A 26486-nucleotide genomic window follows, 5' to 3' on the forward strand; every position below is an offset into this window, starting at 1 on the left:
ATTTATAAATCAATTTCATAAATTTGCAAAGATGAAAAGATCCTTGATCACAGATAACCCCTGCAAGATAAAAGCTTAACTTGAGGTTCAATCTGAGCAGTAAGCCTTTCTTTATGACGCCTTTTTAGCTATAATATAAATATTCTAATTAATTAAATTAGATATGAAAGGATTTCGTATCACCTAATAAAGGAATCTAAATATGTGCTGCTTTTCACTATAGATATCAACCCAAAACAACTCCACATATCTATAGTCAACCCACTTAAAAGGAGACACATCACCTCCCAATGCCATTCTTTAATTAGCTTTGGATATAACCAAATCTGATGAAGATGCAAAATCTGAAAACATACCAAACCATATTACTGTTTTAATGAATAGCCAGCATCTTCTAAAGATACATATCTACCAGCTGTTTATTGTGAAGATACGTTAAAGTAATATTAAACTACGATAACTTAAAAAGTCTTTGTGATTAGGGCTTTAAAGCAAATAAAAAAAACTAAATAAGAGAGCATGAAATCATGAGGGGATCTGGAGGAAGACAACTTGATAGAAGAGACTAGAGATGCTAACTTTGAAGACTGGCAGCTGATCTCAGTCACTTGGCTTTTAGCCTGAAGACAAACTATGCACTGTAATAAACTTCTTGGTGAAAGGATAACATAAATCATTTTCTTAAATGCTATATCAAAATCCAAAATATAATTTTATGTGCTTTTGCTTGTATCAGATAATAAACAGTTATCTGAAAAGCCATTCTAGACTAAATGGTATACAAAGGCATGGAGCTGGCATATATAAATCTACAAGATAGTTTTAAAGTAAATGAATTTAAAAATGTCTGTGTATACTAGGGTGAGTACACTTAACTTCACAGAACTTATGTTAACATAATAACAAGGCATTCAACCTACTTTAATGGTAACTTTAACTGATATCATGACAAGGTGAGTGCATTCTTCTGTCCAATTATTTACTGTAAGTCCTCCAAGTTGCAATACAGCTTGATTTAAAGCAGTTTTCCCAGCGACATCTAAACAAGAAGAGCATGCAACCAAAGGCTCATACTCTACTCTGTAAATGAGAATAAGTTACACAAAGTTATATTATCATAGTTATGGAGATGGCAACTTATAGAACTTTAAACTTTAAGTTCGCATCACATGCTGTTATTTTAATTAATATGTATTATTAAACTTTCTAACATGAAATTTTCACATTCTAGGTCTTGAGTTGAAATTAAGAAAAAGCAAGGATCAAAGCTAACATTATACTTTCACCTATGGTGAATCAAACAAACGTACCTCAAGGTTCTCGGGGGCCACTCAACTCAAACTCATTCACTCTCGTCACTATCTATGATTAACAAAATGCACTAACCACATGTGGTACAAAGTTCACTACTGCGCTAAGAAGAAACTAAATTACACTGTTTTCAATTCAAGATCCATAAATATCCTTGTCCTTGAGGATATGATTAATGCGAATAAAGCTGTCCATTTCTAATGCCAATTAAAAAAAACTCTTACCTGAATTTACTTTCAAACACTCCAAAAGTAATTCTATCCCTTGTCTTCAAAGTTAAGGAAAGGCCATTCTGCATTTTTTCCTCATTAACAAAGGTACCATACTTAGAATTATCTTTTATTGTCAATGTAGGGATTTCATCCGTTTGACTCTGAAAAAGAAAATCAGTAAATAATTGAAAGTCTTTTACCACTCAGCAAATACAATTCCCAGGAGACAAAGTTTCAAAAGAAAAGGCTGACAACTGTTTGAATAGGCAACAGATAGATGGCTAACCTCCCAACACAGCAGGTAATACAGTTATTGTTTTGGTTGCCTGCAGAGAACAATCACTCAACTAGCAATTAATGGAAAATTTCCTAACTCCAGGATCACTCCCCTTAGAACATACATTTTCCTTATTTTTTTAAGTCAGTGGAGATTTTCCTGACCCCTCAATTTCACACATTTGCTAATTCTTGCTTTTGTACAGTTTGTTTCATGTATAACATAACAGCTTCTCCTTAGGTTTTTTTTTTTAATTATCAAAATTACATAGTAAAAATTGGTCCAATGAGAAAAGGCTAGTATGTGTGACTTGCAGTAACAGCTTTGTTGTTTTTTAAGGAATTTCAACAGTGTTTTTCTGTACCTAAAAGAATAAGACACACAAAGCCTAAATATTACTCAAGAGATCCAGCATTTGCTGATCTGCAGTCTTTGCTTAAAATAATGGCTTTTCTTTCCTATTACCACCAGCACCATAATGAGCACAGCTACTTCTATATATTTGTATTACTTTTTCATCACCCAAAGTTGTGACCAAAACAAACCCAATGTCATTCAAAGAAGCTGTGAGGCATAAGCAACATCTGTTTTCCCTAATAAAACAAATCAATTCTCATTATGAAAACCTACCTTATACAGGAAATACCTGTGTTCAGAGGGCTACACAAACTCTTTAAAGCAGAAGTCGTGACAGTTTATTCTCTGCTCTATTCCCAGTCTTGCCACAGTGACTGACACACACAGTAAGCACTCAATAAATGTTTAAGTAAATAAATGTAAATATGCTCTGCTTCCTCTGAGTTTCTAAATCACTGAAACAAACAGTAAAATACTGGAAAAGAAACTTCAAATTTCAAAATAAATACATACCACTGGAACCACAACCAAAATTTAAGTATTTAATTGTGTTAACATTAAAAATAAACTTAACAGCTTTATGAAGTAAAAAGTCCTAGGAACTCCCCTTACAGATGCACCAAAGTAATCATTTGTGATTTCAACCCCCTTACAGTAAGCTAGTGACATAAAATTAGTAACATACCAGGTTGGTTACAGAAAAGTTAGCAGTTAACACAGCATGATTTCGACTGATTGACTGATCATCTTCAATTAGAATGCCACAGTTTTTCCTTCCAACAATGTACTCAACACCAGTCAAAAGTCTGTATGGTTCTAAGAGAATAAAAAAAAAAGTAAATTAGTAAATACACACATAAGTGTATATGTATACATGCATATATGATACAGATATGGCAAATATTTAAATATTTCTATTTTGCTATTTAAATGTTAATAATCAACTTTATGTAAATCAAACTTGTGTTTTCTAATAAAGCCTCAGTGAAGGATGCAAAAGATTATCTAAATAGATGGAAAATTCTACCATTTTTCTGAAGAGAAAACAATATTGAAAAGTGTTACTGCTCGCCCAAATTAACTTATAAACAATGCATTACCAAACAAAATCACAATACTACGTTTGAAATTGATAAATGGATTAGAAAACCCATCAGGAAAAATATAATGTAAAAACTGATCAAGAAAAACTTGAATATTACAGGAACTACCCCTACTAGACTGTAAAATATGCCATAAAGCTATTGTAACTAAAAACTATGGTATTGGATCAGGAGTAAACAACATAGATCGATGCAAGAAAAATTCAGACGACATTCAAGTGTATATTTGGGAAATTTTGTTTTTATGTTAAAGGTAGCATTTCAAATCAGTGGGAAAGGATTTTTAGTTAAAAAAAAGTTGGAAATCACAAACCGTTGGAGTAAAAGCATATATGTTCTAGACTTGTAGAGCTTAGTTTGGGTACACACGATTCCATTACAGGAGTGGTAGAACGATTAAGGGCAGATAAACTAGACAAGTTGGAAGGAGTCCAGGTAAGCTTTGACTAGGTTGGGATTATATTTTGTTAATCAGAGATTCTTAACTCACAGGGAACTGTTTCAAGTAAAAACTTTTGTATGGTTTACTTACTGTTTTTCTAGAGGAATGGGCCCAAAACTTCCATTAGATTCTGAAAAGAGTAGCACTGTCACTAGAGGCAGTCTTCTGCTACCACCCTACCGGAACTCTGAGAGCCAGCCACAGGCTACTACAACTGTTCTTTGAAAGGAACTGAATCCTGCTGGCCGACCAACAGTGTATGCTCTATTTCTGCATTGCTCCAAATACACGGTAACGCCTTGATCTTTGTCTTCACGGTATTATTTAGTATTTATAATATTGTAGTATTTATTTTCCTTACCATTCGTTTGGCCATCTTCGTCTCCCTTACACTGTCAGTCAATTCAGCCTCTACATAGACCTTTTTTCCAATTATAATGTAAACTTCCTGAGGGCAAGACCGAAACACAGGCTACCTCTGCTTATCCGTCTATCAACTAAATACGGACTCACACATACTAGGCAACCAAGTAACACGAGATAACCATTTCCACTGCTGGAAATGCAGAAAAGAAAAAAAATCTACTTTTTCAGTTGTGCTGATGACAAAATGGAAAAAGGCTCTGAAACATAACTGAAATTATGCTTTCCCGTGGTTGCCATTTCCCAAAGTCATTTCTGTGGTTCTTCACAAAAATAAACAATGAGCTCAAGACCTGTTGCCATCGTGCGGTCTAGCCTGTGATAACTTATTCCGGGTGTTTCCTCAAAAGCATAAAACACTAGAGGTCACAATAGGTACCCCGCCTCAGGCTCGCTTCGCCAGGCCATCTAGGCCGGGATCAGGGCCGGTCTCGCCGGTGGAGTGGGTCTCCACCACAGACAACATGGCGGCAGATAGAGGAGGGGCGGCGGCCTTCACTGAAGGGCCGGGCGCCTCACGCCTACACCACCCGCCAGGCCAACGCCTGGTTCGAAAGCTCTGCGCCGCTCGGAGGACCCCGCGGCCCCCACATCAAATGCGCGGCTTTCGTACTTCGCTCCCCGAGCCTCCCGGAGCGGGAACGAAGACGGCGCCGGAAGGCTGCGAGGGGAAGCAGAACGGACCGGAAGCATCGCTCGGCCAACCCTCTGCCCACCGCGGCTGTTCCCGGGGAAGCAGCCCCCGTACACCTCCCTTCAGCCCTTACCTCGGGCGGGGCCCGCGACGGGTACCAGTTTCCACATGGGTCCAGACCCTCAGGATCGAGGCCAACCTGCAGCCCTGAAACGGCAGCAAGTGACCAACGTGCGCGACCGCAGCGCCTGCGATCGGCGCGGGCTCCAGAACGTGCGCGCTCCCGGAAGCCGCGCCTGCCTAGAAAACCGAGGTATGGACGGGAAGGCGACGTGGGCACCTTGGTCGTCGCCTGGTGGTTAGGACCGGAATAGCGCAGTCTGCATTAACATATGGTGTATTAAATGGCTACGAAGGGGCCAGCCCGGTGCCCGAGTGGTTGGCTTCTCAGTGGACTTTGGCGGCCCGAGATTCGCCGGTTTGGGATCCTGGGCGCAGACCGAGCACCGCTCATCAAGCCATGTTGAGGCGGAGTCCCAAACAGCACATAACTAGAAGGATCTACTAGTTGAATACATACAACTATGTACTGGGGGGCTTTGGAGAGAAGAAGGTAAAACAAAACAAAAAGGCTATGACGTACTGATCTCATTTTAAGGTGTTCAATGGATACTGGATTATCTACTTTTTATGATTGTGAATGAAAATTATTTTAAAAATTAGCTCCAAAGCAACGTAAGGAAACTTTCTCCTTAAAGACGTCAACATAGTGACTAGTTATGTAATTCCACGCCTTTACAGTTTCTTAAATTGCAGTCATTCATATGTATGGATCCTAATGATGGGGATAATTATCATGAAGACAAGAATTTCACCCCAAGTCAACTCATTATTTTTACTCAAAGCTCAAATCAACTTCTCCTAACTAGTCTCTTTTTTTTTTTAAGATTTTTAATTTTTTTTTTCCCCAAAGCCCCCCAGTACGTAGTTGTGTTTTTTTTTTTTAAGCTGTGGGTCCTAGTTGTGGCATGTTGGACGCCGCGTCAGCGTGGCCTGATGAGCGGTGCCATGTCCAGGCCCAAAATTGGAGCGAAACCCTGGGCCAGGGAAGCGGAGCCCCCGAACTTAACCACTTGGCCACGGGGCGGCCCTAACTTGTCTGTTTCATAATGTTGCACTTTCACAATTAATTAATTAGTAGCTTAATACTGAGAGGGTTTCTCCTTCCTTTTCATTTCCGTTTGTACCAAACTGGTCCAAGCTCCTTTCTTAATATTCCAGTAACCTCCTAATCATTCACCGCCCACCTCCTGCAGTGACCCATTCTACATCCTGCATACTACAAACTATAAACACCCAGAACACAGTTCTGATCATGTAATTCGTTGTTTTCAAAAGCATTCTGTAATGAGAAGAAGGAAATGTGACTTTAAAAGTCTGGTTTACCAAGCTCTGTTATAAACATAGATGCAAAAATCCTAAACACAAAATTAGCAAGTTGAATCAGGCGGTATATAAAAAGGATAATTACGACTAAGTGGGGCTTATTTCAGAAATGGAAGGGTGGGTGTTTACTGAGGAAAGAAAATCAATGCAATTCACCAGAATAATGGGAAAGATGGAGGAAAATCATGCTCATTTTGGTAGTTGCAGAAAAAGCATTCAATAAAAATTAAGCATCCGTTCATCTATCCATTAATTCTCAGGAAAATAGGAATAGAGGGAACATCCTTGATCTGATAAAGGGCAGCTACAAAAAAATGCACTTTACATTATACTTAAGGTAGATTTTTGAGTGTTTCCCTTGATATCAGGAATGAAATAAGGACATATTTGCTCTTAGAATTTATTTTCAACATGGTATTCGGTGTTTAACCAATGCAATGAAGGAGGAAAAGAAAAGGCATATAGATTGAAAAGGAAGAAATAACACTGTCATTATTCACAATGACACAATTATGTACATTGAAAATCTAAAAGAATTTATCGGCAAACTATTTAAATTAATAAGTCAACTTAAATGGTGACCAAATACAATGTCTATATACAAAATTTAATTACCTTTATTCCAGAAAATAAATAGAAAATGACGTATATAAGATAATTATAATAGCACCAAAAGTCATCAAATATCTATTAAGAAATCTATCAAAAGATGTGATACAAAACATTATCGATTATAAAACATTATTGACAGATATTAAAATAAGTCCTAAATAAATGTAGGGATAATATACCATGTTCATGGATTAAGATGTCATTTTTCCCAAAATTGGTTCAATGCAATTTCAAGAAGGTTTTTTTTAAAGATTTTATTTTTCCTTTTTCTCCCCAAAGCCCCCAGGTACATAGTTGTATATTTTTAGTTGTGGGTCCTTCTAGTTGTGCTATGTGGGACACTGCCTCAGCGTGGCTTGATGAGTGGTGCCATGTCCGTGGCCAGGATCCAAACCAGTGAAACCCTGGGCCGCCACAGCAGAGTGCAGGAACTTAACCACTTGGCCACAGGGCCGGACCCTCAAGAATATTTTTTTTTTTTTAAAGCTTGGCACGTAGGCTAACAACTGTTGCCAATCTTCCTTTTTTTTTTTAAGGATTGGCACCTGGGCTAACAACTGTTGCCAATCTTTTTTTTTTTTCTGCTTTATTTCCCAACCCTGCCTCCCCATACATAGTTGTATATCTTAGTTGCAGGTCCTTCTAGTTGTGGGATGTGGGACGCTGCCTCAATGTGGCCTGACGAGCGGTACCGTGTCCGCACCCAGGATCCGAACCCTGGGCCGCCACAGCGGAGTGCGCAAACTTAACCACTCAGCAACGGAGCCGGCCCCCTCAAGAATATTTTTTGAGTGTAAGTTGATAAGCAGATTCTAAAATCTATGTGCAAATACAAAGACTGAGAATAGCCAAGGAAATTTTGAAGATGACCAAAGTTGGAGTACTTATAGTTACCCAATGTCAAGATGTATTATAAAGTTATTGTTACTAAGTCAGTGTTCTATTGGTGCAAGGATAGAAATTAGGCAAATGTGTCAAAATTGAGAGGCCTAAAAAAGATCTACACATATAAGATAATTTGATTTTCACAAGAGATACTACAGAGCAATGGAGGAAAGTTTTTTTTTTTTCAATAAATGATCCTGGGGACATTGGCGAAGGGGAGGAAGAAATTTTCTTGGTTTTTCTGGCTGGCCTAAGAATTAATTTGACAGGAGACAGATGAACAGAAGAAAATCAATGTTTAATAACATATATACATGGGAGAGACCCAGGAAAACTGCATAACTTGCCAAAATGCCTGAAGCCACCACCTTATATACCATCATCAGCTAAAGACAAAAAAGGATGTTGAGGTAGTGGCTTGGAACTTTAAAAAAGGAGAAAGGTGATGAAAAAGCAAATTTTTTTAAAAATTTTTTTATTGAGTTGATAGGTTAAAATCTTGTGAAATTTCAGCTGTACACTATTGTCTGTCAGTCATGTTGTAGGTGCAACCCTTCACCCCTTGTGCCCACCCCCCATGCCCCCTTTCCCCTGGTAGCCACTAATCTGTTCTCTTTGTCCACAGGTTTAAATTCCTAATATGAGTGTAGTCATACAGAGATTGTCCTTCTCTATCTGGCTTATTTCACTTAACATAATTCCCTCAAGGTCCATCCATGTTGTTGCAAATGGGACGATTTTGTTCTTTTTTATGGCTGAGTAGTATTCCATTTTATATATATACCACATCTTCTTTGTTGAATCATCTGTTGATGGGCACTTAGATTGCTTCCATGTCTTGGCTATTGTAAATAATGCTGCAATAAACATTGGGGTGCATAAGACTTTTGGAATTGCTGACTTCAAGCTCTCTGGATAGATACCCAGTAGTGGAATAGCTGGGTCATATGGTAGTTCTATTTTTAATTTTTTGAGGACTCTCCATACTGCTTTCCATAGTGGCTGCACCAGTTTGCATTCCCACCAGCAGTGCACGAGGGTTCCTTTTTCTCCACAACCTCTCCAACATTTGTTACTATTTGTTTTAGTTATTTTTGTCATTCTAATGGGTGTAAGGTGATATCTTGGTGTAGTTTAGATTTGCATTTCCCTGATGATCAGCGATGTTGAACATCTTTTGATGTGCCTATTGGCCATCTGTATATCTTCTTTGGAGAAATGTCTGTTCATATCTTCTGCCCGTTTTTTGATCGGGTTGTTTAATTTTTTGTTGTTGAATTGTGTGAGTTCTTGATATATTATAGATATTAAGCCTTTGTTGGATGTATGACTTGGAAATATTTTTTCCCTGTTAGTGGGTTGGTTGTTTGTTTCAATCCTGTTTTCATTTGCCTTGAAGAAGCTCTTTAGTCTGATGAAGTCCCATTTGTTTATACTTTCTATTGTTTCCCTTGTCTGAGAAGACATGGTGTCCAAAAAGATCCTTTTACGACTGATGTCAAAGAGTGTACTGCCTACATTTTATTCTAGAAGCCTTATGGTTTCAGGTCTCAGCTTTAGGTCTTTGATCCATTTTGAGTTTATTTTGGTGAATGGTGAAAAAGAATGGTCAATTTTCATTCTTTTACATGTGGCTTTCCAGTTTTCCCAGCACCATTTGTTGAAAAGACTTTCTTTTCTCCATTGTATGCCCTCATCTCCTTTGTTGTAGATAAGCTGTCCATAGATGTGTGGTTTTATTTCTGGGCTTTCAATTCTGTTCCATTGATCTGTGCACCTGTTTTTGTACCAGTACCATGCTGTTTTGATTACTGTAGCTTTGTAGTATGTTTTGAAGTCAGGGATTTTGATGCCTCCAGCTTTGTTCTTTTTTCTCAGGATTGCTTTAGCAATTCAGGGTCTTTGTTGCCCCATATGAATTTTAGGATTCTTTGTTCTATTTCTCTAAAGAATGTCATTGGGATTCTGATTGGAATAGCGTTGAATCTGTAGATTGCTTTAGGTAGAACGGACATTTTAACTATGTTTATTCTTCCAATCCATGTGGATGGAATGTCTTTCCATCTCTTTATGTAGTCATCCGTTTCTTTCAGAAAAGCCTTGTAATTTTCATTGTGTAGGTCTTTCACTTCCTTAGTTAAATTCACCCCGAGGTAGTTTATTCTTTTTGTAGCGATTGTGAATGGTATTGTGTTCTTGAGTTCTTTTTCTGTTAGTTCGTTGTTAGAGTATAGAAATGCTACTGATTTATGTAAATTGATTTTATACACTGCAACTTTGCTGTAGTTGTTGATTAGTTCTGAAAGTTTTCCAATGGATTCTTTGGGGTTTTCTATATATAAGATGATGTCGTCTGCAAACAGCGAGAGTTTCACTTCTTCCCCCCCATTTGGATTCCTTTTATTCCTTTTCCTTGACTGATTGCTCTGGCCAGGACCTCCATTACTATGTTAAATAAGAGTGGTGATAGAGGGCATCCTTGTCTTGGTCTGTTCTCAGGGGATGGCGCTCAGTTTTTGCCCATTGAGTATGATGTTGGCTGTGGGTTTGTCATGTATGGCCTTTATTATGTTGAGGTAGTTCCCTTCTATCCCCATTTTGTTCAGAGTTTTTATCATAAATGGCTGTTGGATCTTGTCAAATGCTTTCTCTGCATCTATTGAGATGATCATGTGGTTTTTATTCCTCAGTTTGTTGATGTGGTGTATCACATTGACTGATTTGCGGGTGTTGAACCATCCCTGTGTCCCTGGTATGAATCCCACTTGATCATGATGTATGATCCTTTTGATGAATTGCTGAATTTGGGTTGCCAAAATTTTGTTGAGAATTGTTGCATCTACGTTCATCAGCGATATTGGCCTTTAGATCTCCTTTTTTGTGCTGTCCTTCTCAGCTTTTGGTATCAGCGTGATGTTGGCCTCGTAGAATGTGTTAGGAAGTGTTCCATCCTCCCTAATTTTTTGGAATAGCTTGAAAAGGATAGGTATTAAATCCTCTCTGAAAGTTTGGCAGAATTCCCCAGGAAAGCCATCTGGTCCTGGGGTTTTATTCTTTGGGATGCTTTTGATGCCTGTTTCAATCTCTTTCCTTGTGATTGGTCTGTTCAGATTGTCTGCTTCTTCTTGAGTGAGCTTTGGGAGGTTGTGTGAATCCAAGAATTTATCCATTTCCTCCAGGTTATCCATTTTGCTGGCATATAGTTTTTCGTAGTGTTTTCTTATAACCCATTGTATTTCTGCAGAGTTTGTTGTTATTTCTCCTCTTTCATTTCTGATTTTGTTCATTTGAGCTTTCTCTCTTTTTTTCTTTGTAAGTCTGGCTAGGGGTTTGTCAATTTTATTTATCTTCTCAAAGAACCAGCTCTTTGTTTCATTGATCCTTTCTACTGCCTTTTTTTGATTCAATAGCATTTATTTCTGCTCTGATTTTTATTATTTCTCTCCTTCTGCTGACTTTGGTCTTTGTTTGTTCTTCTTTCTCTAATTCAGTTAGGTGTAGTTTATGATTGCTGATTTGGGATTTTTCTTGTTTTTTAAGATGTGCCTGAATTGTGATGAATTTTCCTCTTAATAGAGCTTTTCTGCATCCCATATGAGTTGGTATGGCATGTTATCATTTTCATTTGTCTCCAGGTATTTTTTTATTTCTTCTTTAATTTCCTCAATGATCCATTGCTTGTTCAATAGCGTATTGTTTAGTCTCCACATCCTTGTGCCTTTCTCAGCTTTTTTCTTGTTTAATTTCTAGCTTTATAGCATTATGATCGGAGAAGATGCTTATTATTATTTCAATTTTTTTAAATTTGTAGAGGCTTGCATTGTTTCCCAACATATGGTTTATCCTTGAGAATGTTCCATGCGCGCTTAAGAACGTGTATTCTGCTGTTTTTGAATGAAGTGTTCTATATATGTCTATTAAGTCCAACTGTTTTAGCTTTTCGTTTAGCTCCACTGTTTCTTTGTTGATTTTCTGTCTGGATGATCTGTCCATTGATGTGAGTGGCGTGTTGAGGTCCCCTACTATTATTGTGTTATTTTTGCTATCTTCTTTTAGGTTTGTTAATAGTTGCTTTATGAAGTTTGGTGCTCCTGTGTTAGGTGCATAGATATTTTTAAGCGTTATTTCTTCTTAATGAAGTGCCCCTTTGATCATTATATGTTGGCCGTCTATGTCTCTCTTTACCTGCCTTATCTTGAAGTCTGTTTTGTCTGATATAAGCATTGCGACACTCGCTTTCTTTGGTTTGCTGTTAGCTGGGAGTATTGTCTTCCATCCCTTCACTCTGAGCCTGTGTTTGTCCTTGGAGGTGAGGTGTGTTTCCTGGAGGCAACAAATTGTTGGATCTTGTTCTTTAATCCATTTTGCCCCTCTGTGTCTTTTTATTGGAGAGTTCAATCCCTTTACATTGAGGGTGAGTATTGATGCATGAGAGCTTAATGCTGTCATTCTCTTGCTGGTTTTCTGGTTTTCCTGTGTTTCCTTTGTTTCTCGTCCTGTGTGTTTTAGCCTACCCATTGACTTCTGCAATTTGTTATGCTGGGTTTCTTAGATTTTTCCTTTTTTATGTTTTGTGTCTCGGTTCTGTTTTTTAGCTTAGTGGCTACCCTGAAGTTTGTATTCAGAATCTCATGTATAACATAGTCCATTTTCTGGTGGTCTCTTACTTCCTTAGCCTAGCCTGTTTCAGTCCCTTTCCTCCTCCCCTCCTAAATTATTATTTTCATCTCTTATTCCAACTTGTGTTGTGAGTTCATGGTTAGAGTGATAAGATTGTCCTTGCTTTGGTGATTTCCTTCCCTTTAGCCTAATGCTATAGTTGAATATTTGCTATGCTATCAGATTCTATCTATTTGTCTCTCTACTCTCTGTTTTGTGATCCCTTACTCCGTTTTTTCTTTTTTCAGGTATGAGAGCCTTCTTGAGGATTTCTTGTAGTGGAGGTCATGTGACTACAAAGTCCCTTAGCTTTTGTTTGTCTGGAAAAGATTTAATTTCTCCCTCATATCTGAAGGATAGTTTTGCTGGATAGAGTATTCTTGGCTGAAGATTTTTATACTTTAAAGTTTTGAATATGTCACTCCAATCTCTCCTAGCTTGTAAGGTTTCTGAAGAGAAATCTGCTGAAAGTCTGATGCGCGTTCCTTCATAGGTTATTTTCTTCTGCCTTGCTCCCCTGAATATTCATTCTTTGTCCTTCATTTTTGCCATTTTTACTACTATGTGCCTTGCAGTAGGTCTTTTTACATTGACAAATGTAGGAGATCTGAAAGCTTCCTCCACACACATTTCTCTCTCAAGCCCTAAATTTGGGAAGTTCTCTTCTATTATTTCGTTGAGCACACTTACTGCTCCATTTTCCTTTTCCACGCCCTCAGGAATTCCGATGATTCTTAAGTTGCATTTTCTCATTGAGTCAGCTATTTCTCTGAGATTTTCTTCAGTTTTTTTAATTCTTAGTTCTCTTTCTTCCTCTGTCTGGAGCCATTCAGCCTGTCTATCTTCAATTATGCTAATTTGCTCCTCTGTGGTGTCTACCCGGGCATTCAGGGAATCCGTATTCTGTTTTATCTGATCCATTGTATTTTTCATCTCTAGTATTTCTAATTGATTCTTCTTTATAATTTCAATCTCTTTTGTGAAATAACTCCAGAAATCGTTGACTTGTTTCTCTATATTTCCCTTTACCTCATTGAATATTTTGAGGATAGCTATTTTGAACTGATCTTCACTTAGTTTACCCATTTGCATGCCCTCAGGACCTACTTCTGTATTTTTATTGTTTTCCTTGTGGACTGGAGCTTTTATAAACTGCTGGATGGTGGAGGAGCAGTTTTTGCGCATGATGCTATTATTCGGCTGCAGTTACAGCCTGTTGCCACTAGATGGGGGTCGAGAGCCTTGGTTCTGAGACCTCTGCCTTCAGCGGGGATGGCTGCTCACAGCGTGTGTTGGAGGAGGAGGGGCACTTTCACTCATGCTGACATGGATTGGATCAGCTCTCACTTCCTGGTCTCCCGAGGCCCTGGCTTGCTGGGGCTCCCCCACGAGAAAGCTTTCCCCCTTTAGAGGGTTTCCACTGCACCAGCGGTGGGAGTCCTGGATGATCCCCGGATGCGCGGCCCCTCCCCCGCTCCTTCCCTCACCCGCAGCAGCAATCCCAGTCTCTAGGGTTGAGAGTGAAGTTCTCTCCTACTCTGTTCCAGCTCCTCAAAGGGTGGCTCCAGCCTCTCCGCCTTGCGTCGTTTGGCCGCTGTCTGTCTCTGACGATTTCTGTTATTCGGATTTTTATTTTTGGTTGGAAAGCAGTTGCTCTTTTTAGTTGTAATTTGGAGGGGAGAGAGTCCCGGGTGAGCTCATGCCGCCATGTTGCTGACGTCACTCAAAAAAGCAAATTTTTGGTAAATAAATGTTTGCCATGCCCTAAAAAGACAATAGGATGTGGCGAGAACTCTGATGTCTAGGCCCTGCCAAGTCTCCCCTACCACACTTAGCCCATATTCTTTTTAGATATCTTTGGTGATAGCTCTGTTTCTGTTACAGGCCATTTATCTAAATTCTTTTAGGCAGTTAAGGGGGAGGTAACAAGAAAAACTTTCTGAGTCTTTTTCTCTTAAAAATAATCAGCCTAGCTTTTCCATTTTCTTCACTTCTTGCTGCTTGCTGTGCCAGCTATGCTGTCCTGTACCCCTTGCAGTCATGCCTCACAAAATCAAAGAGATCAAGGACTTTCTGCTCATGGCCCAGCAGAAGGATGCTAAGTCTGTCAATGTGAAGAAAAAATAAGGAGGGTGCTGGCCTCATGGGTGAGTGGTTAAGTTTGTGTGCTCCACTTTGGTGGCCCAGGGATCACAGGTGCAGATCCTGGGTGCTGACCTAGCATTTCTCATCAAGCCATGCTATGCGGCATCCCACATAAAATGGAGGAATATTGGCACAGATGTTAGCTCAGCAACAATCTTCCTCAAGCAAAAAGAGGGAGATTGGCAACAGATGTTAGCTCAGGACCAATCTCCCTCATCAAAAAAAAAAAGAAGATAAGGATAGTGTGAAGTTTAAAGTTCGATGCAGCAGATACCTTTATATCTTGGCCATCACAGACAAAGAGAAGGCAGAGAAACTGAAGCAATCCCTACCCCCAGGTTTGGCAGTAAAGGAGCTGAAATGAACCAGTTATGCTGATTTGAACTGTATTAAAATTTTTTTTAAAAATCAGCCTAAAATAATCCTCATTTTAAAGAGATACATTTTGGGGTGGCAAATTTGGTTTCCCTTCAGTGGTGAACACTATAGAAGAAATGAAGACTGACCTCATACCTCACAGACATAAAAATATATCAATTCCAGATGGATCATAGATCTAAATCTGAAGGTAAAATAGGTATTTTTAAAGAAAACGTGATCAAGAAATAGGGAGATCTTTCCTAAACAGGACACAAAAAAGTACACCCTAGACTCCAGAATCCTTAAATTTCACTGATTTGGTGGACCCTCAACAATTTTTAGGAATTTTTTTCTTCCTCTTCTGGAGTATACATGTCTCACCAAGGCCTCCAATAAACTTGTCACTTCTTGCTACTCCAATCTGATTAGCATAATTCCAGCTATGTAATAGACCAGTGTCATGTTCTGTGGGATGTCCAGATAATTCAAGTCTCTTAGGAATATATTATAATAGAGGGTAGGAGAGACAGTATAGCCCTGGGGAAAGACTATAAATATTTTGTGTTATTTTTTCCAACTGAACATGAACACTTTCTGATAAGGTTGAGAAAGAACACATTCATCATATCAACCAACTGAAACTGGTTACCTGAGGTTGTATTGATCTTCTCTTATAAAGATATCATATCTGGGACAGCAGCTCTAATTAGGCTTATTTCTTGGTTGAGTTGCAGGCATCTGTTGTTTATTCTCCAGGAACTGTTGGGCCTTTGTAGGGCAAAGTGGTGAATTAAGTGGAGATATGGTGGGACAAATATCTACCATTCCCCTATATTATTTTTTATTTACTATCTTGGCTGTGCAATTTAAGAGGCTCCCTGTTGGCCTTTCCCACTTCTATAGCTCTTACCCAAAGAACCAATGTGCGTGCTGTACTACCAAGTAGGTCCATTCCAATTACACATTTGAGAACTGGGGAAATACCACCAGATAGGTCCATGTGCTTAGTCAACCCACTGTATACTAGACCTGGGCAAACACTCCATTGATTATCTTCTCTAGCTAGGGGCCATAATAGTATTCTAGGTTCCTGGTTATTAATAATGATTTTATCCAACAATCCTGGAAATGTTTAGGCATTCCCTTTTCCTCAGTGTATGGTCTCCCAATGGAATGGCCATAGGTTCTTTGGGGAAGGACTGGGGGTGGGGTTGGCTCGGGGGAAGCCATTACCACACATTCTCCCTTCCTCCTGGTGCTCCTGCCTCTCCTTCAGTCCATGGGTTCTGGTTTGGTAAACTGGATTAAGTCAGGAAACTGGGTAAGATACTGTGACTTTTTATTGAGGCTGCTGCTCTCAGCCTTGTGTTATCCATTCTTGATTTATTTTCATTTTATAGACTCAGCATGCCCTTGCTGGCTAGCCTCTATCTTCCCCCATAAGGATGCCATACTCTATCAACTATCTTCAGAGGTCAGGATCTTTGGCTGCACTCCAGTCTTGCCACTCATTTGGATAGTTGTACCCTTCTGAAGGTTAAGTGCTGCCAGCTGGCCTCTATTGTATCAGAATTCTATTATCCCTGTTGCTATCTGTGAACCCAGTTCTGTAACAGCATCTTTTGTCATCAGCCATGACCTACAGGGGAGAGCCACCACTGAGCTTCTCAATGATCCTCGTACCCCTCTCACCAGAGAATTCTTAGTCACTTTGATAAATGGAGGACCTGAATCAGAATGCTGTCATCTAATAGAGTTTCCAGGCTTACATGGTATAGCCCCTCTAGCATGCCCAGTTCTCTGAGCCTTTTGCTCCCTGCATCCACTATCTGCCATGGCAATTCTGACATTTCTAATTCTATTAGTGTGGGCCACCACTTTCTTCAAGCTTCTAAGAGCCATTGTAGAAGCATTATAGTCATATTTCCAAGGGTCCTTACCAGGGTATTAAATTCTCTCTCCCTGGAGAGTGCTCCCAAATCAATAAACTCTCCCTTATCCAAATTCATTTTTCAACTGCTCCTTGTTCAGTATCTTCAGGATATAGTCCCATATGTTCCTTGTTCCTGCTGATACATGTTGGCTAGGTCCTGCAGCTTCTTCAGGGCAAAGTCGCTTCCTTCCCTTATCAGGCCAAGTCCTTTCCCAGCTGGGTTATGCTGTAACTGTGTCTTATTTATTGTCTGATTCCCAGAAGGGAATCAGAAAGGAAGAGAGATGGGGGCAGTGTCAGAGTTATAAAGGCAAATTTATCTGTGGCTTGGCCACAACACAGGTCTGATAATCAGAGCTCAGAAAACTTTAAAAGAGAGAGCACAATGCAGATGGAGTTAAGATTGGTAGCAAATTGGTCTGTTTCTGCTCCATGTTCACTGCTTCCTGTGGCTTGCTGGAATCTCCTCTCACCTCCTGATCTGTTGTAAGCAAACCCTCCTAGATCTTTAAAGTCTTCGTGAAAACTTCCCTCTACATCTTCCTTAAATGAAATGGCTCTAACCCTGAATCTCAGCTTCCCTTGACAGCTTCTAGATGCTCCAATACCTCCTACACTGATATCCAACATATTTATTGGCTAATAGTACTATTCCCCCCTAAACCTTCACTTCCATTTTAGACCATTACTCTTTCCTGCCTTCAAAATCTCTTCTAGGTCAGGATCTTTTTGTGTGACTACCCACCCTCTATACCTCCTCTTACTGTTACCTATTGCAGGTGTGTCCATATGACTTGCCTGTACTCAGTGAGGACATTGCTACCTATGTGAGAGTTTTTTTGCTCCATTTCAACTCCTGCCATCATTCTCAAGTAATTGTAAGACATAACTGTAAAACTCATTCTAGCCACTAAGCTCACATTTCTTTGACTTTCTCAACTTCAGGACTTTCATCTCTACTCCACACACATGACCTGTGATGGCCACACTTTAGGTCTTTGCATCACCAGAAGCTTTTCCACCTTTAATAATATCCTACTTTCTGATCGGAAATGCCTGGTCTTCTAGCTTTCTAATATGCTCATTCCCACTACACCTGCTGTTGAGCCTCATCCAGGTCTCAGCGACTTGATTCCTCCACTTTACCCAGGTTATCAGTCTCCTTCTATCCTCCTTCATTTCCAGCTGGACACCAGGATCTGTCGCTTGAACTACTTTTACTCTCAGCTCAGCTCTCGGTGCTAAGTAGCTCTCACAACTACTTTTACTCTGAGAGCTCTCAGCTCTATAGTCACTTGTCTAACAAACTCCCAACCATGAGTCATTCATAACAACCTTCCAGACTGAGGCTTCTGGATAAAATCTGCCTATCTTTCAAAATCTGGAGCCAATGCAAATTCATAAACTCTGATATCAGTTGAATTACAGAACATGATTCATTGGTTCCATTTCTTGCTTTTAAAAATGTCCATTCTCTATAACCTTGGAGAGCTATTCCATGCCTTTGCCAGTCTCCTCAAATCTGGTCATTTCCTTGTCTCTTTCTAAGAATATGGTATCACATCTTACTGAAGAAATTGATGCAAGGTTTACCTTACAATTTCTCTCCTACTCTGCTTTTATTCCCATCATAAGACAAACTTCTTTTCTTTTAAAAATATCAACCTGTACCTCATTCTTACCATCTTATCTCTGGTGTCAGGGTATGATTTGACCCTTCAGTTTGTCTTTAATCAATTTGTGCTTCACTTAATCCCATCCCCTCTCATTTACCCCAAGGTTTTGCTTTATCAGTTATCTCTTTCTCTTACATATCTTCAATTTCTCTCTTTGGTTCCTTCACCTTATCTTAAAACCATTTAAAAGATTATCTTGTCTTCCTCCCAAATTTCATTAATGTTGCCATTAATTTCTAACTAATGTTAAGCTAAAACATAGGTTTAATAGAGTTAGAATTTAATTGTCTCAAGAGCACACACAGGTAACAGTAAAGGTAACTCAGTCTCCTCTTATGTATTTGTTGTTAGTGCTGTTGAGTTGATTCTGACTCCTAGCAACCCTGTGTATAGCAGAGCAGAACCCTGCTTGGTCTTTTTGTGCCATCCTCTCATCTTCTGGTGCTATATCAGACAATGCACTGCTACTATTCATAAGGTTTTCATGGTCAATTCTTTTGGAGGTTGGTGGCCATGTCCTTCTTCCTAAGTCTGTCTAGTCTGGAAGCTCTGTTGAAACCTGTCCATCATGGGTGACCCTGCTGGTATTTAAAATACTGGTGGTTTAGCTTTCAGCATCAGAGCAACACACAGCCACCACAGTATGACAAATGACAGACCTTTTTATATATAAGTGGGCTTAAATAATAGCTACCTTGCATTATTATTGGTAGCATTAAATGAGATACTATACTATACATAGTAGGTGTTAAACAAATATTAGTTTCCTGTCCTTTCCTTCCTTTCTAGTTCCTTGAGGGTAGGCGCTATGTCTAAATTATTTTTGTGTCACTACTGTCAAGTCACTTTTATATCACTAATATTTATCATAGTGATGGATACATGACATAAGTGTTTGTTGAACTTAACACCTCGAACCTCTTTTGCATCTCTTTCTACCCTATACTTATGTTGGAGCTGTGGAGGTAGGTGGGGGATGGGGGAATGAGAAACATGTGGAGAACCAGTGTTGACTCAAGGTGTGTCTTCACATGGAAATATAACAATACATATAAGGTTAATCTGTGCATTATTAGAATCACTAATGGATTAAAACAGTGAATTGCTGGACTCAAATTGGCTGTTTGACCATAATTTATTTTTTTAAAATTGAAAGATAAAAGAATGTAAGTAAGACCCTGTACGGGAAGAATATTCCTCTGCCCTCTATGTTCTTCTGGCTGGCCTAAGAATTAAATTGACATGAGATAGAATAACAGGAGAAAATCAAACAAATTTAATAACAGGTGTACATGGTAGAAACCCAGGAAAACTGAGTAACTTGCCAAAATGGCTGAAGCCACCACCTTAAATACAATATTCAGCTAAATACAGAGGATGTTGGAGGTAGTAGTTTGGGACTTCTAAGGGAAGGAAGGCAATTTACATGGAGATGGAAAAGCAAATGTTTGGTAAACAAATGTTTGCTGGGCCATCTACAGACAATGAGAGAGAACTTTGATAAAAAATGGGCCTTGCTAGGTGCCTTCCTGTCTACCACACCTAGTTACCTATGGGGATAGCTTCTTTCTGGGACAGGCCTTCTATCTTAGACTCTGTTAGGCAGTTGGGGGAAGGTCAAAGTTTCTCTCCGAGTCTTTTGTTCTTGAAAATAATCAAGCCAGAGAGACACATTTTGGGGTGGCAAATTCTGATTCCCCATAGTCCCAAATTGCAAAGTGTAAGATTTGACTTTACAGAATAGGAACAAATAAGCCTATGTAATGGGATCATGGGTTAGCCTCCTTTCCAGAAGACATTCATGAAGCTAATTAATAATTGCAAAGCACTTTGAAAATCTGAAGCTTTAGAATCATCTAAAACGTGTAAATTAGATGAAGTAGTCAAACACCAGAGACACATAAGGGCTAATAAGCTAAAGAAAGATGTATCTATCAGTTATTTTATTTTAACAGCATTTAACAATGACCTTCTTAGTACCACACCAGATGGCCTATAATAATTCTGCAAAACCTAATTTATTTGTAAAATCACAGAGTTTTAGAACCACAAGTGATTTTAGAGGTAATTTACACCAACACCCCAATTTTAAGGATGAAGAATATAAAGCTGATAAAAGTATATATCCTCAGTAACAGAAAACCAATTGGTAGCAGTTGTGACAAGAACACAATAATCAGGTCTTCTGCTTCTCAGTCCATTTCTTTTTGGATCCCTTCAGCTGCAGCCTGGATCGAGTCCATGGAGCACTACTCTTGAGCCATCTCTGTGCTGTGCATCCCAGGGAGTGAATACTGGATCAAAAACCAGAGGGAGAAACATTATCAACTGTAGCTGCCTTTTCTCAGACTCAAACTTGTACCTTTAAGGATGTTACAGGTCACATGTCCAGGACCTCCCACCTAAAGTGAGCAGGATTTCCCCTTGCAGGTAGGCCTTCCTGCTATTCTTCAGTAATGAGAGGGAAACCAGTCAAAGCATTTCTCAGTAACTTTATTCCCTCTCCAAGACAGTACTAAGCCACCCTCTGGCCGTTTGTAGAAGAGGACTTTCTTTCCCCAGGAATCTGGGCCCAAGGCTGGTATAACTATATGGCTTTAGCGCTGGGCACTGAAGTCCTTGCTCACTGATGGGTTTGTTGCTCTTGGAGAAACATAATTAAAAACAAAATCTCTTGCCACTCCAGAAAGCCTCTCCACAAAGACAGAAGAGAAAGGAAACAGTTTTATTATTAAATAAGTATAAACCAGAATTATAGGCAATCTGCTAAGGAGATTGCAAAGACAGAAAGAAATCTCACCCTTTTATATGGCCAAGCAGATACAAACCATTCCATGTATATTCTCAAGATAAACAACAACTAGGGGGCCGGCCTGGTGGTGCAGTGGTTAAGTTCACACATTCTGGCTTCTGGGCTGCCCGGGGTTTGATGGTTCCGATCCCGGGTGCAGACATGGCACCGCTTGGCACGCCATGCTGTGGTAGGCGTCCCACATATAAAGTAGAGGAAGATGGGCACGGATGTTAGCTCAGGGCCAGGGCTTCCTCAGCAAAAAGAGGAGGACTGGCAGTAGTTAGCTCAGGGCTAATCTTCCTCAAAAAAAAAAAAAAAAAAAAACAACCACCAATAACTAGTCCTCAAGTAAGAGGATTTGACAGCACCATTTGTCACACATAATTTATCCTGAATTCACATGGTAATTGGAGTGATCAGGTGTGAGCTAATTGCCTTTATTCAAATGAAAAATAAATTTCTCACATCTTTATGACAGGAGGCAGTTTTGCAAGTGGGAGCCAGGTGGCCCTCTAAAGTTAGGCTCCCACCCACTCACAGAAACTAGGAGATGGGACGCTATCTTCCTTCAGGATTACAGTTTCCAAGAGATGGCCTCCAGTTCCTAGAGAAAGACATTCCTGGGTTATAAAACTGACAAGGGGTTTATTTAGCCTTAAAAAAATAATTTACATACACTTCAAAGAGAAAGACAAGTTTTCTAAAGTAAATGCTCTCAAAAAAGGGAGGGAGGGAGTCTCTTCTGTATTTTCAACAGGGAGAATTGTCTCATTTCTAATTCATATCCCTTACATTACCAAACCGAGTGGGATTGATGATCCTCTTCAACTTCTTCCCCTGGGACAGAAGCTGTGAGCCACAATTTCATAAAAACACAACTTTGTAAACTTATTTTGGACACTGCATGTTAGGTTTTTCTGAAACCCCTGACAAAAATATTAAACAGCACTAAGTGTAATTTCTAGACAACAATGTTTGAGCTAGCTAGGTATTTTGTAGTTTCCCCCCCCTCCCCTTTTTTTTTCTCCTTGGGGTAGTTTATCTTCTGGGTAATACCTTGTTGAAATTGTTGAATAGTTATAGCTTGTGTTTTCACGAGAAAAGAAAAAATCATCGCATAGTGATGTCAGGGGGTTACCCCTAACTCTGAGTTAACAACTGATCATTGTCTATGAGCATAATAGTGAGTGTTTACTGTCTGTTTTGTATGTACCAGGCTCTGTCCTAAGTGCTTTAAAATTATTATCTCATTCAAACCTCAGTAGAACCTTGTGAGATTGGTACTCTTAATATCTGCCCTTCACAGGTAAGGAAATCAGACAGAAAAAGTTCATAACTTGCTAAACATTATGCATCTAGTGAGACATGTAGCTGGGCCTGAATGTTGGCAGCTGGCTCCCAAGTCTACACCCCACTAGCAAAGAGTATAATACAATGGCTGAGAAATGGGGATAGTAATATTATCAACTGCATGAGTGCTTGTGAGGACTAGCGAAATGTGTACATAGGGTGCTGAACACAGTCTGACATACAGAAAAAAGTTGAGAGATATCAGCTTTCATGAATAATATGTCCTCAGGCATTGAAGTCAGACCTCATGGCTCTTGCCTCATTGAAATAACTCATTGCATTTGGAATGGCCTCTTTCTTTCATGCCCCCAATCTATTTCTTAGTAGCTCCTGTTAATGCCACAAGTTCTTTAATTTATATTTATGGTAGTGCCTTTAGAAGATGGCAACAGTCTCAGTGCTCATTCATTTATTCAACAAGTATTTGTTGAGAGTTCACTATGTACCAGGCATTTGCTAGACATGGGGGATAGAAGGATGGTAAATAAAAAAGACACTCCTCCCACCTCCCCTCTAATATAAATAAATGAGAGATGCAACTGTAATTGTAATAAGAGCTACAAAAGAGAAATACAGTGCTTTATGAAAATCTATACCATGGGGAGAGGTGGATTTTCCTAAAGCTAATTAACTTCAGGACCCCTCACTTGTACAACCCTTCCAAGGACCCAGGGACATTTATTTTTCAGTAAAATTTGGAAAAGTAAGATATCTTAACATTTGTGGTTAAAAGAACTATTTTCATTCTTACTTCTACTTGTCAAACCTCCTCTCATACTGGATGGTGTTGGAGTGACCACCAGCATTTTTGGGAATTGCTAAGAGGAAGTTGACTTGGGGATAGGTTTGACTTGGATTAACCAAGAAATATTTTGGGGTTTTTGTCTCTTCACTGTAGAGTTAAGTCAACAGTAGTTGTCCTGCTATAGGACTATCTTCCAGAAATATACTTTCTCAACACCCTGGGACATGTATGTACAAGGCCAGAGGTAGTATTGAGATATAGATGTGTCCTATGGTGCCCAGCCCTGGAAGTATATGGGGATTGAAGGAGATGCAAAGTTTAAAACGTTTGAAGTATATAGACGCAGAAGTTAGTATCAGTTGTGTAAAATTGTAAGCAGAGAATATGGTTTCATGGATGCATAGTCAAATGGAAGTTCTCTTCTGTCAGGAATATTTGACAATGCAGTATTTGCTATTATGACGCACCATACTTTTTTGTGTATGTGTGATGGGAATCACATACAACAGAATTTATCAGAAATTTTGTTTTTGCTGGATATAAATCTGTAGCAGTCCTACAAACAGCAAATCTGTGTACGTGTGAGGCCGTGTGATGTAGCACCTGAACTCTTTATGGATAATAAGCTCACAAAATCTTTGATATATGAGGAGGTGATCAAAGAGAATGCAGCTGAAAAATACCAGGGAAAAGTAAAAATGGCGATATCGTAAGCATTCAACTAAACATATTACCTTACTTTTCTGGATTGTGTGAAATTTATGGTATTGTGAATTTTTTGACAATTCTCTTTGTTATGATTTCTTCCTACGTTCTAAATACATATTCATTTTTGCACCTAATTTGGTATTCTTTTTCTTCTTAAAGAGGGCTCCCCAGAGTGTATAAGCTTCAGATACTGTTAAACTTGGATATATCTCTAGTAGGGAGACCTAAACTAGTTCAGAAGTGAAGGTAACTTTCTCTGAGAAAATGACATTGAAGCTCACTCCTGATGGTGGGGATTGGAGGCAGCACACTGAGGTGGTAGCGTATGTATGTGTGTGTATGTGGGATGGGAAGTGGGAGAGGGAGGGTGTTAGGAGCAGCCATTGTTGGGTGCAGGAGTCTGCCAGATGCAAGGGTTGAACCTGAGGTGGGATGGCAGAAGTCATGGTATGTTTTGGGGAACCTTTTTTTTTTTAAATTTATTATGAGCTTTTCTTTCTATGTCACATTCAAGACAGTTATAGTGGCTGTGAATTTTCAACCACATATTCAAGAGTAAAAGTAATATCACCTTATTTTATTTAAGTCCCATTTCTAGCCCCCATCTATCCATCCATGATTATGGGGGAAATTCAACCTTAGTCATCTTTAGAGCCCTGCCTCTCTCTTTCCCTCTCAGGATCATGAGAAGGGCCCCAGGTCTTACACAGCCATTTGGGGAGGCCTCTTTGGTTTTTAGTCCTCTGTAGTTATATTTTCTTCAGATGGCTTGTTCCTTTGAAATCCTACTTTCTGCTAAGGTTTACCAAGCTTGAGCACCAACAGTGAATCTGAGTGCCCAGCGTGTAGCCTGCCTAAATGTATTATATAGCTATTCCCCTCTGACTGGTGGTAGAGCATGGGTCTACCTAAAACGTTTGCAACCTCCTTTCCTCCCCATGTATAGCACAGAGGTTGTGGTAGGCGGAATTCTAAGATGATCCCTATGATCCTCACCACGTAGTATTCACACCTTGTGTAATCCCCTCCCCTTGTGTATGAATGGGACCTGCAACTTAATTCTAGCCAATAGAATATGGCAAAGGTGAAGGGATTTTGCAGATGTAATTAAGGTGCCAAAGCAGTCAATTTTTAGTTAATGAAAACGTTGTTAGGGCTGTTGATTTGACTCTGATTCCTAACAACTCTGTGTATAGCAGAGCAGAACCCTGCCTAGTCTTTTTTGCAGTGCTTGCTGCTATTCACAGGGTTTTCATGGCCAACATTTTGGAAGTGGGTGGCCAGCTTCTTCTTCCTAGTCTGTCTTAGTCTGGGAACTCTGCTGAAACCTATCTGCTATGGGTGACCCTTCTGGTATTTGAAAGACGGGTGGCATAGCTTTTGGTATCACAGCAGCATGCAGCCACCAGAGTATGACGACTAACAGATGGGTGGTGTGGCTTCCTGAGCAGAAAACTAACCCAGGCCATGGTGGTGACAATGCTAAATCTTAACCACTAGACCACCATAATTAAAAGGAGATTAAGATTATTCTGGGTGGGCGTCACTTAATCAGGTGATGTCCTTAAAAGAGAGACTGAGTGCTCCCTGAGGTGAGAGATTCTCCTTGCTGGCTTGATGAAATAAGCAGTCACATTGAAGAAGTCCACATGGAAAGGAATTGCAGGCAACCTCTAGAAGCTCCGAGTGGCCTCCAGCCAATAGCTAGCAGAGGCTGCAGCTCTCAGTCATATAAGCACAAAGAAATGAATTCTGCTGACAGCTTGGAAGCAGATTCTTCTCCACTTGAGCCTCAAAGTGAAAACACACCCCAGTGGACAACTTGATTGCAGTCTTGTGACAGCCTGAGCAGAGGACCTGGGTAAGCCATACCCAGATACTTGACCCATAGAAACTATGACATAATAAATGTGTATTGTTTTAAGACACTAATATTGTTACTTTGCTGTGGAAACAAGATGGATTTCCACCGAAATTTTGGTTTCGATGTCAAGACCAATGATGCCACCTACACACAAACACATACACCAAGAGAATACGAACTATTTATCGCTTTTTGAGAAGACAGAGCAGGCCTCCAAAGTTGGTCTGAAAATAGTTTGAGAGAGTAAGTATTACGGGCTTAATTGTGCCCCCTCCAAATTCATTTGTTGAAGTCCTAACCCCAGTATGTTAGAATTATTGCTCATACTTGTGGAAGCTGGAAGTCCGAGATCAGGGTGTCAGCATGATTGAGTTCTGGTGAGAGCTGTCCTCTGGGTTGCAGACTGCTGACGTAGTCAAAGGGATGAGCTAGCTCTCTGGGGTCTTTTCCACAAGGGCTCTAATCTCCATCATAAGGGCTCTACTCTCATGACCTAATGACCTCCCAAGGCCCTACCTCCTAATACCATCACCTTAGGGGTCAGGATTTC

The 26486-nt window shown here is 39.7% G+C and overlaps 1 protein-coding gene across 5 annotated transcripts in view; it reads right to left on the reverse strand.

Annotated features, from left to right (window-relative positions):
* NBN (nibrin) overlaps positions 1–5033 on the reverse strand; it is a 45442-nt gene extending 40409 nt beyond the window's left edge. For all 5 annotated transcript variants that reach the window (XM_070631696.1, XM_008539686.2, XM_008539685.2 and 2 more), the window contains exons 1-4: positions 4893–5033; positions 2843–2973; positions 1536–1684; positions 921–1080 (exon numbers count right to left, since the gene is read on the reverse strand). In XM_070631696.1, coding sequence (XP_070487797.1) covers positions 921–1080; positions 1536–1684; positions 2843–2973; positions 4893–4929 — 477 coding nt within the window. In that variant the 5' untranslated portion in view covers positions 4930–5033. The remainder of the gene's footprint in view (positions 1–920; positions 1081–1535; positions 1685–2842; positions 2974–4892) is intronic.
* Positions 5034–26486: the final 21453 nt, after the last annotated feature.

The sequence above is a fragment of the Equus przewalskii genome, chromosome 8 (genome assembly GCF_037783145.1).
Source record: "Equus przewalskii isolate Varuska chromosome 8, EquPr2, whole genome shotgun sequence".
Classification (NCBI taxonomy): domain Eukaryota; kingdom Metazoa; phylum Chordata; class Mammalia; order Perissodactyla; family Equidae; genus Equus; species Equus przewalskii.